The 17,369-nt window shown below is 32.9% G+C and overlaps 1 protein-coding gene across 2 annotated transcripts in view; it reads left to right on the forward strand.

Moving 5' to 3' along the window:
* Nucleotides 1-17,369, forward strand: part of LOC149806096 (DNA topoisomerase 3-alpha-like) — a 103,601-nt gene that overhangs the window by 24,876 nt on the left and 61,356 nt on the right. For both annotated transcript variants that reach the window (XM_089950974.1, XM_089950975.1), the window contains 5 exons: nt 4,489-4,580; nt 5,393-5,563; nt 6,615-6,660; nt 10,773-10,827; nt 11,794-11,868. In XM_089950974.1, coding sequence (XP_089807100.1) covers nt 4,489-4,580; nt 5,393-5,563; nt 6,615-6,660; nt 10,773-10,827; nt 11,794-11,868 — 439 coding nt within the window. The remainder of the gene's footprint in view (nt 1-4,488; nt 4,581-5,392; nt 5,564-6,614; nt 6,661-10,772; nt 10,828-11,793; nt 11,869-17,369) is intronic.

Below are 17,369 nucleotides of genomic sequence, written 5' to 3' on the forward strand. Positions count from 1 at the left end.
GTCTTTTTGGTGGCAACATTTCTGGCTGTTAAAACTTCTATAAACATTCTTGGGTTTGGAGTGTGGAAATTCAAAGGCACCATATAAGGAAGCTGTAAATTTGGATATAGAATGCACTGGAATTTATCGATTGTTACATGAACAAATATTTTTGTTCATACCTTTGAAGCACTGATTGTTCTGTATAAATACCAAATGGAGGAAAAAATGCTGCAATACCAAATGGGCATTTATTAATTCTCCAAAGTTGGCCTTTAATGGCAACTTTAATAACACAGCACCCTTCATTAAATCAAGCCAATTACAGTCTTCAGTAATAAAAAAAGCACCTGCCATTCCTCTTGATGGGTGTGAAAATTTTAGTAAATCATCCCTTGAATGACATTAATGATAGTGTTCCTCAACTCACAAGACAAGAACTATAACCCAAGAGATGCCATGAAGCTGTTGCAGAAAAAAACAAATTTGGTCGTACAAGCCTGGATCGAATGATGAATCAGACACAGAAATTGAACATGAACTTTCAGTGAATCTTGTTTGTCAAATATAGTAGTTACTGTTTGCAGTTGATGTAAATGTGTAATAAATGTTGAATTAAGAAACTGAATTTACTTCTGTTTGATTTTTGCAGAATTGGTAAAATTTAGATAGAAACAGTAAAAAAATTGATTATGGTGATCCTGTGGGTTTGTGAAAAATCTTAAATTTCAAGCCCTACTCTAAGTATGTGTAAATAATGGAGACATTTTGAAAAAAGTGAAGTGGTTGCTATTTGGGGAGTAAAATTTGCTGTATTGTATCGTTTAGTACAACACTTTGTTCTCATTGCCCAGTAAAAACTAATCAAAGCCTAACCATTACCATCTAATGATGTTGTCATATTAAAATGATTTGAATATTTGAGGTTTGTTTTATATATTAAGATGGATAAACATTATTTTATGGAATTTCATTAATTAAATGCCATTAATAACGAATTATTTTAGATTTATATTATATATTTTTAGCCTTTAATAAAGCAAGAGCCCAACATGCATTTCTCCTGAAAGACGTCTGAATGTAACTACTGATATTAGTCCAAATATATCTGTTGTATGACATGTTGAATAACGCTGACAAGGTCTTTTGTCATTGGAGGGAAAAAAGGCATGTAGCCATGGTCACCATCACTAGATGGGGAGGGAATAAGTAATGAATAAAAAATCTTAGTCTTATAAACCACCCAATTTTGTTTAGCATGAAACTGGACTGATAGACAAAAGTAGGAACTAAGTGTTCCAAACTATTGTTTTCACATCACAGTTTCATTTTATGTATAAATTTACAAGCCAATATGTTAATTACCTAGGTGAGAAGTATTGTTCCCACTTGGCCTTCCTGTTAGCTGACATGGTCAGAGGCCAAACAGTCATATGATCTGGCCTTGCATTTGTCATTTGTCCATTGATTGTTACCCATCTAGAGGCCACATTTTCTAACAGATTGTCATTAAATGTGGTGCATAAACTTCCAAGATCTTATATAATTTTGATTATGAGTGACATCTATGCATATTAATAAAGCATTATTGGCTGAGCTTGGGAACATGCTGGAGCAGTGATTACCAACCTTTTTTGCTGTGACACTAAATTGGCCAGCAATAGCACCTCCTGATGGTCAGGCTTATGATGTGATCAAATTTGTGACCCTTCTGAGAAACCCCCACCCCAACCTGATTTGGGTTGCGACCTAAGGTTGAGAATTTCAGTTCTAGAGGATTCATTTCTGAGCAGACTGATCAAGCATGGTGTGTAAGATTTATCATTGAGATTTATGATGAGTTTAATTATGAATGACAATACCCTTAGTAATATTTTCTTCTCATGACTATAGTCTGAAACTAAGTAATATAAAAAAGCAGAAACCATCAAGATTTGTAAAATTCAAGAAATAATTTATTTCCCTACAATTCAAATTGAAAATTTAAAAAGACCTTACATTATTGTGAATTAAATCCCAGATAGGCCAGAAAGTTGTATCGCAAGCCCAAATGTATAATGTTTAACTGAACTCCATTGCTAACCGAAGTAAGTTCCAATATTGAATGTGTTGATGTGCCTATAGTCTTGAGCATGGTAATGTGCCAATGGCCTGGAGTGTGATGACGTTTTTGATGTATCACAGTAATATAGTCAAAAATTGTTCTTGTCTAAATTCACTGTAATTCCAAATTAATGTTTCTGCCCAAGAATATTATTGATGAGTACATTGTATCATTGTATCATTGTATTTCCAGTGAATAATAATTTGAATAAATAGTTCCACCCAAATGAAAAACTGAAGAAGCAATAAGACTGATTCTTTGTCAAGATGTTAAGGCAAGAATTAGTATTTTCTCAACTAAACAGCATTATATAAAAAGCAAAGACACTAAAATAAAACCAGGATGAGGGTCAAAAGTTCATTTCTGTAACCTTATAAATTGTCAATAGGATGAGGTGTATTACTAAAATTATAATAAAAAACATGACAGACGTCAGGTACACCCTGGTTTTTCAGTGAGGAATACTAGTGAAGATTTAGATTAAGATAAACATGTTTACCTCCATTGATAATGATCCTAATATTGAATCTGTACTCAGAGAAATATTAACTATGTTTTACGTTGTTTAAAAAATAAATGTCCCTGGTCAGGTACACAGTGAACTTGACTTTGGACAAGGTCAAGTAGAAAATACAAATATATATTGCATATATTTATTAAGAAAAGCCAACAAATAATACTCATTAAATATACATAAACATTTCAGTTTAAGTCATGAAAATTAGGAAAATATAGGTAATCAAATGAATAATTTGTTGGTAATCAAATGAATAATTTGTTATTTTAAACTTAGATACACTTTTAAATAAATATATATCAAGTGTTCTTTTGTGAGATAATTATGGGTATTAAATTGAGTTTGTCGTGAAATTAATTTCATGTTACCACTTATGTCATTTCAGTATGTAGTTTGACTACATGACATGACAAAGAAACTATATATTGTAAACATTTCTAAGCAACCTATCCCCAGACAGCACTCTTGACAGAATTTTAACAAATACTGTGTGAAATGTCTCAACATGAGCAATCAGCCCACTTGGGTGAAGACTGCCAAGCACCTGTATGTGTGATGCAATTCATTTAACATAATTTTGACAATTTGATATGCACATTAATAGTAAAGTTGAGACTTGATTCAAAAGGATACTTATATGATAAAAGGTACTTTTAATCTTCAGCAGCTATGAAAGACAATGAATATTGTAAAACACTTTATTTTTATGGGTTTAAAATTTCATCATTTGGGTAAAAAATACATATATACATATTATTGGGTACTTAATTTTGTGGATATATCATTTCCATAAAAAAATGATACACGTGTCTGTTATAAGTTTACTAATATTCTGACATCCGTTTCCACACACGTGCGAGCAAACAGGTTTAATCGATAATGCAGTAATTTAGCTGAGTAATTAAGTTATTCATTGCTAACATCTGGTGTAAGTGTGGAGATCTTCAAGAAAATCAAATTTTAGGTTGAGTTCTTACAATCTTAAATGAGTTTTCTTGTTCATTAAATTTTGCATTGTAATAATTTATTGTTAGTATTTGCATGTCATGCATGTATTTATCCTAATGTATATTTCACATTTTCATCACTACAGATAACCATGGTAATAAAACAAAGAAACAGCTTATGCTGTTCTGTATGTATATGATGGGGGTGTGTGGGGTGAATCTAACTTCCAATTATCTCACTATGTTTTGATGCCTTGAAAGTGTAGTTTGTTACATTTTCTTCCAGTTCATATTGAGAAAGGCAGATTATGGTACTTAATACTCCATGTTATAAAGTTCATTTCTAAGAACATAGAATGGCAAAATTCAGAATTTTGGCTGTTTTTGAAGCAGTCGTTAGCTCCAAGCAAGATTTAAATAGGTGTAAGAATAAGCCTGACTTAAAAGAAGTATAGAGCATTGTACTTTGAATCATATGAGATGACAGATTTCACAGCACCTCAATCAGACAGTGTTGTTGTCAGAAAGTTAAATTTGTAAATCTTGTGGAGAGTAATGTGTAACACGTGCTCTGATTTCTTGCATGCAGAAACCATTTATTTGTCAGAAATTTTACCCATTCATTATACACCAAACTTGAAATAGGTCAGGAAATGCCTAACAATGGACAACATCATAGCAGCAGCAGACGACTTTAAATTTGAAGGGAAACAAATTAAATCACTATTTTCAAAGTTCAATTTTATATGGAAAAACAACAGTAATTTGCAACATTTCAAATGCAGTCTGTTCTTCATTCAAGTTGTACCACTTTTATAAGTGTACCTAGCAGGAGTAAAACTTAATGGAATACATTTATAAGGTATTCCTTTGAAAACCAGTATGGCTGAATAGTCTCATTCACCTGCAATAATAAATATATTTTTCTTTTTATTTAACAGGGCTATAGCCAGAGCTTGCAGAAACTTGGGTCAAGCAGACAAGAATACCAGTGATGCAGTTGATGTGCGACAGGAGCTAGATCTCAGAATAGGTCGGAGCTTTTCTCCTTCAAAAGCAGGAGTACTCAGTTGTTAAAATTATTGTTTTGTTTCTTTTTTATTTTTTCTAATTTTTTTGAGCCCAATTTTGTGGAAGTTCAGCATAGTGATAGCTCTTGCATTTGGGTGCATGTCTTTGAATTTGTCTGTACATTCATCCACGTCCTAGATTAAGGTCAGTGTTGAAGTGTTTTACAATCGAGTGAGTGTTTTTCACTTTCTAGTGAAGTAAAAGGCAGGACCAACCAAAAATAAAGTCTCTTATATGAGAAATCAGTTTTATATTTCTTATGTTACTTTTCTTTTTTTTTCATTATGTTCTCAATTCCAGTACTTTTTAAAGCCAACTCAGATTTTCCCAATGCTGTATATCTAGTCAAAGAAAATAATCAGATAAATTTCTTCAGATTGATGTAGTTCATTTCCCAAACAAATGTTGAGTTCAGTCTTTATATAGAGCTCTGACCTCGGATAGTTCCAATCCATGAAGTTAAATACCCAATTTATTAAATCTTTATGTAGAGCTCTGACCTTGGATAGTTCCAATCCCTTAAGTTAAATAACCAATTTATTCAGTCTTTATATAGAACTCTGACCTTGGATGATGCTAAGACATATGATTCAGTGACATACTTAACAACCATTTGACCTTGGGGTCAAGATTACATTTTACAGCAGTGGTTTGATCATGGGCTGGACATGCAGACCCTGGCCTTGTTGTTTCTGCTCCCTTTTTTATTGTGACCAATGGCAAGGACTATGAATCTGTATTTAGTACTCAATAAAGACACATTTATACCTGCAGGTGCTGCTTTCACTCGATTTCAAACTCTTAGGCTCCAGAAGTTATTCCCAACAGTTCTTGGGGATCAGCTGATAAGCTATGGAAGTTGTCAGTTTCCAACACTTGGTTTTGTAGTGGAACGTTACAAACAAGTGCAAGCTTTTATACCAGAGCCATTTTGGAAGTTAAAAGGTACATGGATTTTATCATATTGGAAATGTTTATACTGTTTGGAAGTTAAAAGATACATGCATTTTATCATATTGGAAACATTTATGCTTTTTGGAAGTTAAAAGGTACATGCATTTTATCATATTGGAAAGGTTTATACTTTCTGGAAGTTAAAAGGTACATGCATTTTATCATATTGGAAAAATTTATACTTTTTGGAAGTTAAAAGGTACATGCATTTTATCATATTGGAAACATTTATACTTTTTTCTCTCACACCCATGAATGTTGGAAAAGTATATGACCCAACAATCTGAAATGATGAGACAGTTTCTCATGGCAAAATTTCATGGTCACACTTGTCTGAATTTATTTTTTGCATACACCCAAATCTGTCATCACATGATGTGCTGGCAGGGCAGATCTGGTCTCTTCAATTTGTTAGGAGTAATCTGTAGATCAAACATCATAAATACATAAATCCTGATTCGAGAATACATCGTGCAATGGCAGATCAGGGTCTGTGTTGTTTGCAGGTGGACTACTTTTATTAATGAGTATATACTGTTTATTAGAGGGGCCCCAAGTGGCCGAGTGGTCTAAAGCGCTCTCCGTTATGGATCACTGCCATCTCACCTCTGTCTGTGTGGGTTCGAATCTAGGATTCGGCCAATGTGGGTATGTGAGAAAGCTTGCCAGTAGCTTCTCGTGAGTTGGGGGTTCTTCCTCTGCCATTAATACTGGCTGCCATGCATAGCCTATCGTGTGCTGAAAGATGGCGTTAAACCCCACAACAACAACAACTGTTTATTAGATTTTTGTATTGGCTATTTAAATTCAATATATTCTTTAAGTAAGACCTGTTTACTTGATAAGCAGGTAGTGCAATCTTGGAATCTGATATTAATGATATAAAATGAAACAAATGTAAAAATCTTTTAAATTTCATTAAAAGCAGTGCTCTCGATTTCAGAACAATATAAAATATATACAATAAATCTAGGTTATGTTATAAAATGGCAAATAATTGTATGTTACTGGATCTATATTGTTTTTTGAATTTTTTTTACAGTTCAGCATAAGATAGAAGATAAAGCAGTTGAGTTTGTCTGGAAAAGGTAAAATTTTAAGTTATAAAATATGATTTGAAACTATATCTGCATGAAAATGTCTGTGACATGCCAATTCCTTATGCTAGATAATAGGGTCATAGACCAATTCATTCCTCAGAAAATGATCTGGAATGAGATTTTTCTCAAAAGTTTTCTCCTTCAGACATCAGATTAATATATAAAATGGGAGATGCAAAAATGTTCTAATCAATGGGAGCCCCATTCTAGGTTCTAAAGTGAGATTAACCCTTGTCCTGCTAATCTGTATAGATCATGTGATTGTATTTAGTACTTTGGATTTTTTTTCTTGTCCCATCAGCATACAATGAAGTGGGGAAGCTCGTAAGATTTATCAAGACGCAGATGTTTTGCTTTTCCCCCAAGAAACTTGATAGCTTCCAGTTCTTTGGATACTGACATTTTTCTCTTCCAACTCAGTCTTAACTTATTGGAATATACAAATTGTCCCAGTTATTTGATAGCCTTAGCAATCCAATAACTATATTCAAATAACTTGACAACTTGATTTTATTCCTGCCAACTGGTATCTGGATACTCAGGTATCCGCCTGTTTATAATAACCTGGGTAATAAATGAGCCATGTGGTACCTGTTTTGTTCATGTAAAGAAAAGCATGTTTCTGACTTCAGATTAATGATTATATCCAGCAGCATCAGGTCCAAGTGAGACACAGAATAATGTGTACAGTTCTACTACATCTACTTTCCTTATTTTCCATTTATAGTAACTGTATATGATACATTTCCAATTAAACAGATGTGTTTCTTCAGTTTGAAACTGTGTCACAGATTTATTATATTTTGATACACACTTAGGTAGTGAACCAGTCTGTATTTAAAAAAATGGTACCAGATGTGAAGTGAAACAGGCTTTATCGATGTGACTCATAATGTTACATGACTGAAAAATGTCAGAGGAGAGGAATTTTTTCAACATAAGAACATGTTGGATCATGAAAAGGATAAATCAATATCATCTTATAAATTCTGAAAGAAGAATTCAATATTCATGTAATACTGCATTCAGATTCAACTCATTGTCATACTCATTGCAGAATTTGTGGATTTGACTTTACGACCATTCAGCAAAAGTTAGACAATTTATTTGTGTTTGTATTCAAGTCCTAATCTAAATGGATTTAGCCAATTTGTGACAAGAATTTTAACTAACTGCAGATTCAGTTAAGGAGCAAAAATAAATCTATGTTTTTCATACAGTTTCTTGTAATTAAAGCATGTATTATATAGATTACTTTTTTATGCTCAGATTGCACTTTTTGCAACTTATATTAGTAACAGTTAAGCTTATGCCTCTCTGGGGGTTAGCATGTATGAACTTACAATATAGCAGTTAATGTTCACATTTAATATAATTTTCATTTTTTTGGTTCCCGGATAACCAGCCATTAGGATTGATAGGTACACGGTACATGTTTACTAAAATTTTGAGAGCCCCTTTCAGTAGTCCTACAGTGTAATATGCCTCTCCTGATATTTGCTTTTAGTTAGGTTGCTGTCTTGCTGCCTAAATAATGGCATTGTGAAGCGTATTCAGAGGTTGACTAACCCTGAAAAGAAAAGTAAGATTTTCAGGAATATCTCACACTTGGCAGCCCATATCAGTGCTTTTCTACAAACTAAAGTTTTATTGCTTTAGTCAGACTTTACTGACTCATATGTCTTTTTCTAATAATTTCGGACAGAAGCAGATAAACATGTTTTCAAGTTCTACTGACCTGCAATTCAGTTGGCTGGAATGTGTTAAAAGCTGGAAATGTCGAAATCGGTTAAAAGGATGATAATTATCTTGAACAAAACAAAGCTGTCTAAACACTTTATTAAATATTGGTAATTTTTTTATTCATTTCATTAAAGAAACATACTTCAACCTAATCTGATTTTGGCATTCCCAGCTTCCATTGCATTCCCACCAACTAAATGTGGGAGATATATAGCTACATCAATGTGTGAGATGTATGGCTACATTGGTGTGTGAGATTTATATTTACATCAGTGTTTTACCTTTGTCAATCACACCTTGGTTAAGTTTTGCATGTGATGTTGTGCTGCAAAACACATTATATACATACATAACATACTGTGAATGGAGGAGTGTCATTTTATTCAGATAATGAATCTTTAAAGCCTATAGCTCAGTAAAGAGTTTTAAGGAATTCTGATGATTTAGCAAACATTCAGATCAGGCAGACACCACAGTATGGAGTACATAGATTCATGTGCCGATAAAAGCTCACAAAATATATCCACAGACATCATCAGCCGAGTGCCCATCTTTCTATGGGTGTTTCGCCCTAATCTCGGAACACCCATCAGATGGTGGGGTGGCATTAGTGATCAAGTATTGCCTGTATGTGATGGCTGCTATATTTTGTCTTCATGTCTGAGCCAGAGACACCTTGATACTCTCTCTGCAGCCATATATATACAGTGCAACCCGCTATAACGCGCCCCGCTATAACATGAATTCGGATATAATGCGGTTTGTGGCCATGGCTCCCAAAATTTTGTATATTCTTTCGCACATGAAAAAATAATTTTTGTTCAAAGTACATGAAATAGTGTATAAAAATTTATTATCATTATGGGGAAGAGATCGTGTGTGAATTCGAATTTAATATGATCGTGGCTTGGTTCTGAAATTTTCAATACATGTATGTGTATATTTCTCGTAACGGGAATTTTCTTTTTTAAGTACGAGAAATAGTGTGTAAAATGTTTATTATCATTTTTGGGAAGAGTTCGCATATGAATTTTAATATAATATGATTGTAGCGTAGCTTCTGAAATTTAACAATATGACCAAGTTCTTGAAGTGTTATGCCAAAATAAAAATTATCGGAAATGTTACTTATTACTGGTCCATGAGTAATGTCAGTAAGTCGTCCTTGTGATTGTCTTCAATTAATTCTGTATACAATCGCTGCTCAAACAATAGCCAACATTTATTTCTTCTTTAGCTGCATATACAACTAAGCAGCAGACAATGTGGTGGTTGATAAAATATTCTCACAATTTAATAAACATCAAAAAACTAAAGCCTCCAACATGTTTGCTGGGCTTGGCGGTGTTATTAGATGCAATCAGTTGACCAGTAAATAATATCCACTTTTTTAGCTGGAAATTGAAAGGGTATGAAATTGTCCATGCGTTCAGCTTACATTTTTTTTATAAAAGTGACTCGTGACCATTGCAGGCCTACTGCACTTAGTTCTTGGGTTTTACCTGGGTATGGGGTTTGTTTATCAACTCATTATTAATTTCCTATTTTTTTAAAAAAAATATTTTACTGTTATGGATAAGCAAGTTCACAAACACAAATCGTTCTCTGCACTTTGCACAATGATTAGTATAGTTGTTTACCAAGTTGATGACAGCTCAGAAGAAAAAAATGTCTTTGAATAATCATCCACCGTTGGTATTTTTTAATTTCTGTCAAATACATTACTGAGTCAGATTAATGTCAGTAATTAACTTCTGCTATTTCCAGAAAATATCCCCCCTAGAAAGACTAAAAACTGTTTCTTTCCTGTAAATCTATTATAGAGACACAACAAAATAATATCTATGCAAGGTAATTTTTCCAAGATACTATTATAATTAACTTCCCTTGTAATTGCAACCATACATGTCAATCATTACACTTCTGGCATAATCATTAAGCTCTCTTTCATTGAATTAAGTCTTGTGCTTTCCTGTATGCCTGTATCTGGATTATGCTTTTTTTTGGTATATCCCCTCCCTCATATAAAGCATGAAAATAAAGAATCATCCTTGTGTTTTGTTGTTTTTATTATCATCTCTTTATTCTCGCACATATTCTGGAAAGAAAGGCTTCTGCATAATTACAGCATAAGAATACAGTGCTCCGTAGATTTACATGCTTTTTTTAACACTATTGTTGTGTTCATTTATAGTGGATTCATTGTTCTGATACATATTTGGTAGAGACCCAGTCTATAGCTTTGACTACTTTAATGTTTTGGGAGGTAGCAGAAACTGATTCTTAACAATAATGTGATTGGGTAAATATTCTTTGACAAACAGTCTTTAAAATAAGAAATTCTTTTCTCTTTGCAGAAATCGCCTTTTTGATTACCTCTTTGCACTTGCATTGTATGAAAATTGTATTGAGGTAAGTTTTCTAGTTGTTTCTTTGTGTGTCATGGTAATATTTATTAGCATTGATTCTTAAATAAATGTTAATGGAATTATTCTTTGCAACAATCATGATTTCTTCACATGAATGAGATATACAACTTTCTCATGTGGTCTTTGTTATGTACGTGTCTCCCTTGATAACTCGTGCACAATGGGGTCCAAAAATGTAGACTGCACTATAAATAAGGACATGAGTTACAGTGGGATCTCAAAAAAAAAGGTGAAGTAAATTTTCACACTGGACATCTAGTAAATCACAGGTCAGGGTTGAGGGGTTGTGGTTAAATGTGCTGATAACTCATTTTATAATTGTGTAGAGAATACTTGTCAATAAAGCACTTTTTCTAATGAAGTTTTTTGTTATTCAGTATAAATTGCATTTATTTTCAAGATGCCAAGCATCTGAAAGATCATTAACATTATTCCAACTGGTTTCAAGCAATATTCACAAGTGTATGAGAATATTTGTGTATTACGTCATTGCTTTTTGTTGTTGTTGATTAGTTTTGGTTTCCTGCTTCACAAATGACTACAAAGTTCAAAGCAGGGAATCTACCAAATAAGGACAATACTAACTGTTGATACACCACAAAACAAGCCTTTTTCCAAATCTAACGGCATTTATTTCGTGAAACAATCATCTACATCAAAACTAACTTTTGTACTGCTTGATTATTAAAATATTGATGCCGTGATTTCATTGCAAATATTAGTGATACTTCTTATCCATGAGGATATCTCAAAGTGCCAGTTCAGGAATTCTCAGAAACTCGGAAAAGAAATAAGTATATACTTTTACCATTTTCAAAAGAATATAAATGTGTTCCTGTCTACTATGTTAATTTAAATATTGCATTATAAAGCTTGTTTTCTGCATGCAAATTTTAAGAGAGGAACTTGTTTTTAAACAGCTTATGTAACTTTGAACATTGTATTTCAGAATCCATCTGCCTCTGTAATAGATGTTCAGAGTAAGAATAAAAGCAAATGGAGACCACAAGCCCTTGAGACAGTGGTAAGCTGTAGAAGCTACATGTATTAATCTTTGACTTTGGCACTATTAACATAAAGAGACAATGGGGTCAGTATTACAGTTGTGCAATGCCACTGATGTTACACTTGATACAGATATCATGAACATGCAGTACATGTACCTTATGTTAATTTCTCTATGAGTAATTTGTGATGGGCTTGACTGTGTCATTTCAATATGAAAGTACCTTATGTTAATTTCTCTATGAGTAATTTGTGATGGGCTTGACTGTGTCATTTCAATATGAAAGTACCTTATGTTAATTTCTCTATGAGTAATTTGTGATGGGCTTGACTGTGTCATTTCAATATGAAAGTACCTTATGTTAATTTCTCTATGAGTAATTTGTGATGGGCTTGACTGTGTCATTTCAATATGAAAGTACCTTATGTTAATTTCTCTATGAGTAATTTGTGATGGGCTTGACTGTGTCATTTCAATATGAAAGTACCTTATGTTAATTTCTCTATGAGTAATTTGTGATGGGCTTGACTGTGTCATTTCAATATGAAAGTACCTTATGTTAATTTCTCTATGAGTAATTTGTGATGGGCTTGACTGTGTCATTTCAATATGAAAGTACCTTATGTTAATTTCTCTATGAGTAATTTGTGATGGGCTTGACTGTGTCATTTCAATATGAAAGTACCTTTTACTTATTGCCATTAGAACAATTTTCATGTGATCTCAAACCAACAGATTTTTTTGTCAGCATAAATTTTATGTTCTTTAAGAGAATTGAAAACAGTTATTTTTTTTGTGGCCATATTATGAATTCTTTTCATAGTAATACAAAGAGCATGTTCTGAACATAAATCAGATTTAGATTCTTTATCCTCATGGCTCAGTTCCAGAAATATTTTGGTAGGATTCACCACTGTAAATAAAACAAAACACAATAAAGATTCATTTACACTTGAAATAAACTGGGGAAAAATACATGATGTATATATGCTTTTATGAATAATTTGTCTCAACTTTAAAGTTAATTATCTTGTAATATATTTTTAATTGATATATTTTATCCAGGGATTGAGCTTAATTTTGCGCATAAAGACTGAAACTCTCAATGCAAATTGAGAACCTGTGCTACTTGCCTGTAGACACAAGCTCTGATAACCAAGCATTGTTGAACTTGTGATATTTCTTAGTGGGTGGTTTATTAGCCTTAGCATCAGGAGAAAGCATATACTTCTGCATTTTTACCATGAATCGAACAAAACATCTAAGAGCTGCCCTTAAATATACCTATAGAAACATCTTGAACAATACAGTAATAATTAAACATGACAACAACAAAAAAAATACTTACTCCTATGCATCTACCAAAATTATTTATTATGGTAGGTCTCTCCATTTTCCCTCCTGCAAAGGTTGCCGATTTTTATGAAAGGCTCACAAGTCATTGTGCCCACCTTTTATTCTTTTGTTACTTACAACACCTCAGATAATATCCTGCATTTATCCTTAAACAACCCAAATTCCAACAGTACAGTAGCCAGTTAACTGCTTGTTGTTGTGCATGTCATTTGGACAGTTCTAATGCTATTGCTCTGCCATTAATAATAATGATAATGATAATGACTTAACAGGGTGCTTAATCGTTTGTTGAAAATAAAGCACATGCCAGCATATTGAGCTTTATGGATCCAATGACTTGTACATATACAAGTCAATTTTGGCCAGACTCTGTATTTAGTGCATTTCAATAAATAAGTTGATAGTCAGCACTCTGACATTGATTTTAAGGTCAAAGGTCATGACTTGTATTTTAGCTGTGCTTGCTTGTAATGTAGGTATGAATGGAGTCTTAGATTAATGATGGGGTTAATTCTTAACATTGAGACATTTTTACTGACCTTCAAACAGATAAAAGGTCAAAGTCTTGGACAAAGAATTTGGTACTGCACTTACACATATCACGTGAACGTAAATGTAAGAAAATATTTTTGTTAACAAGTTTGAACAGTATCAGAGATAGTTTCAGTAGTGGTTAGAATGAATAAAATAGAAAATAAATGGACTTCCTGAAAATTAGGTATTTTGGGTAAGTAGAATGGCATTTTGTTTGAGGGACTCTTGTTATTTTTGATTCTCACATTTGAATGGAAGACATAGTTGTTACTATTCAGGCGGCCAATGTGGATATGTGAGAAAGCTTGCCAGTAGCTTCTCGAGCGTCGGTGGTTCTTTCCGGGGATTTCCCGGGTTCTTCCTCCACCATTAATACTGGCCGCCATGTATAGCCTATCGAGTGCTGAGAAATGGCGTTAAACCCTACAACAACGACAACAACAACTATTCAGGCAGTGATGGCAATGGCAGTGGCATTGACAATGTTAAGGTCGTGTTAATCTTATGAAAGTTGTAATTAATTTTCATTAGATGCTGTATTTAACTAATATGCCAGAATTCCAGGTTCCGTATTCTTTACTGATTTTTAGCACAAAACTGAAGTTCACTCTCAAAGTCTGATAACTATGACATCCTGTGACTTTAAGTAGAATAAAATTAGAATAATAAAACTTAAATGACTTATTTTTTTCCTATTCTCACATTTAAAGTTACACAGGTATACTCCAGGTATTATATCTGATTTTTGGGTTTCGAATTTGAGTTTGAAGCTCACAAGGTTATGAGATTACAGGGCCAGGTATTTCACTGAATTTTTGCCTCATTAGCATGTTGTTCAGAGGCAAGACATTGCATTCCATGGAAGACTTGTAGTACTCTCATTTTCAGCTTTTACATCATGGGATGGTCTTTGCCGTCATCTGGCCCTCTGTTAGAAGACATTTGTTATTGTTCCTAAACTACTTTGAGCATTGCCATGAAACTTTACAAACACATTCATCCAGTTGGCGTAAATCAAAATAGTGTAGCTAGAACATTCAGTATGACCACCAGAGTGACTATCTTGAAAATCTTGTTATCACTGCTTTTCCTGAATGGATGATCATATAAACATGGGCTTTTCACTAAAGGACTTCTGTTTAGTTGGTCCTAAATGAAAATGATGCTGATATACAGCCAAATATCAGACATCTGTGAAAATGTTATTATTTTTGATCCTCATGAATGAAATGCAATATTGCCTGAGATCACCAGAAGAATTATGGTGATGTTTAGTTGGTTCTAAATGAAAATGTGCCAATATGACCTACAATATGACCACCACTTTGACCACTTTGAAAAATTGTTATCACTACTCTTGAATGATTGATAATACCAGCATGGGGTTTTCACTGAAAGACTTCTAATAATGTCTTGGTGGTCATAAAATCATAATTGAAAATGGTGCCAATCTGACTTCCAATATGGCTTCCACAATGGCTATCTTGAAAATCTTGTTATGGCTGTTATGTATATATAATTTGCATCGTTGTTAGGTTTTTCTTCACGATTATGTTACTTGTAATTGTATTTTGGACTTGACCTTGTCCAAAATCAAGTTCATTGTGTATTTGACCAGTGACTTTATTTTTTAAACAAATAATACATAGCTGATAGTTCTCAAAGTGTGTAGGTTAAATATTTGGAATATTATCAGTAAAGGTACACGTTTATTTGGGTCTGGTTATAGGACATTGAAATTCCCCCATTAAAAAAAACTGGTCCATCTGATGTTTACCACATTCTTTATAATAATTTTGGTAACAGATTTTTTTTTTGTTGACAACTTAGAATTTTCTGGAAATGAAATTGTGATCCTCATCCTTGCTCTATTTTTATGTCTTAGTTTTTTCTAATAATTTGTTTAATTTATATTTTGCATTTAACATCTGAGGCTGAATCAGTCTTATTATTGTGTTCATTATTTAATTGGGTGCAATTATGTATTCAAATTATTATTCACTTGAAATACATAGTGATAATCTACAATATTCTTGGACTGGAACATTAATTTGGAACTATAGCAATTTCAGACAAGAACATTTTTGGATTATATTATTTTGATATATCGAAAGACTGTTTTCAAATCATCACACTTCATGCTATTGGCACATTACCATGTTTGAGACTACAGGCACATGAACACATTCAACATTGGAACTTGTTTGCAATATCAGTGTAATTTAGTAGGAACTTTAGATGTTTGAGCTTGTAAATCTTTTAGGACTATTTAGGATTTATTTCACATTACTGTACGTTCCTTTTGAATTTTCATTTTGTCTTCTTGGAGAAATAAATTATTTGTTGAATTCGACAAAACTTATTGGTTTTTGCTCTTTTCTGTTTCTAAGTATAAGACCATAGAGAAGTAATATGGCTGCTTCCCCATGACACTGTGCTTTCACCCCAAGACTTATTATGATTTCTAGTTAGTCCTAAATGGAAATGGTACCAATCTGATATCCAGTATAGCCACACTGGCAGCCATCTTGAAAATCTTATTGCTACTTCTCTAAATCTAAAAACTTCTTTTGATGTCTTGGTCCTAAAGGATGTTTTGTTAGACCTAAGTGAAAATAGTACCAATCTGACTTCCGATATTCCACCAGATCATCTGATTTGAAAATCTTATTATTGCTGAAGAATATTAGAGATAAAAGAAAGCAACTATGATGTTATTATTCAGTGGGACCACAATATTTTAGGCGACCTCCATTTCCTGTCTGCTGAGAGTTCATTTAAGAAATTCCACTCAGGAATAAAGTCCACAAAAGTGTTTAATAAAAGCAACATAAGGAAGAAAATTGAAGGATGTCATCAGCACAGATATTCAAACTTACACATAGTACTCTAGCAAGGAGACACTGACTACCTGCATTTTGTATAATAAGAATAGAAAGTGAAATTAATTATTTGTAGCTTGTGATGAAATCATTTCAGTAAAATGTTTCAGAGGAAAACAGTTTTTTCTGTGTCTGAAAACGTGAAATAATGGTTGAAAATCATACAGGTAACTCTAATGGACAGAAGTTGAGATTTGCTTTTTATTTGTTGTAATCCAGGTTACCATTTTGTTGGGAGATAACTGGAAGTAATTTTGAAAGTCAAATTTACTTTGTCAAGTATTTCCTGGAATCTGTATAATTAAAAAGATATCTGCTCGTGCATAACTAAACTTAATGACATTCATATTATCCAAATATTGCTTCATTATTAGCTATTCTTGTTTATTTATTTTATTATTCATCCAAAATTTCATTACCTGAAATGATGGTTGATTTAATGATTAACTAACGACAATTATTTGCTAGAAATACGGTTTCTTATAAAGTTTGCTTCAAGGTTTGAAATTGACCATGCTCATCAGTTATCTGGCAAGTACTTTCAGCCCTTCTTTTATATAACCTTCAGTTTTTAACCGTGTGATAGTACTGAACCATTCAGATTTGGCAGAGTGAATCTACCAAGGAATCATATGCTGTAAGCTGGCAAAACCTGTCTGATGATATTCTTATCATAGGAACTGTTCATGCATATTTCAATATATAAAACATTTATACATTGCGATTTCTTACTTGGTATAAACACTG

Source organism: Sinohyriopsis cumingii, chromosome 2 (assembly GCF_028554795.1).
Source record: "Sinohyriopsis cumingii isolate HCF-2022 chromosome 2, ASM2855479v2, whole genome shotgun sequence".
Classification (NCBI taxonomy): Eukaryota; Metazoa; Mollusca; class Bivalvia; order Unionida; family Unionidae; genus Sinohyriopsis; species Sinohyriopsis cumingii.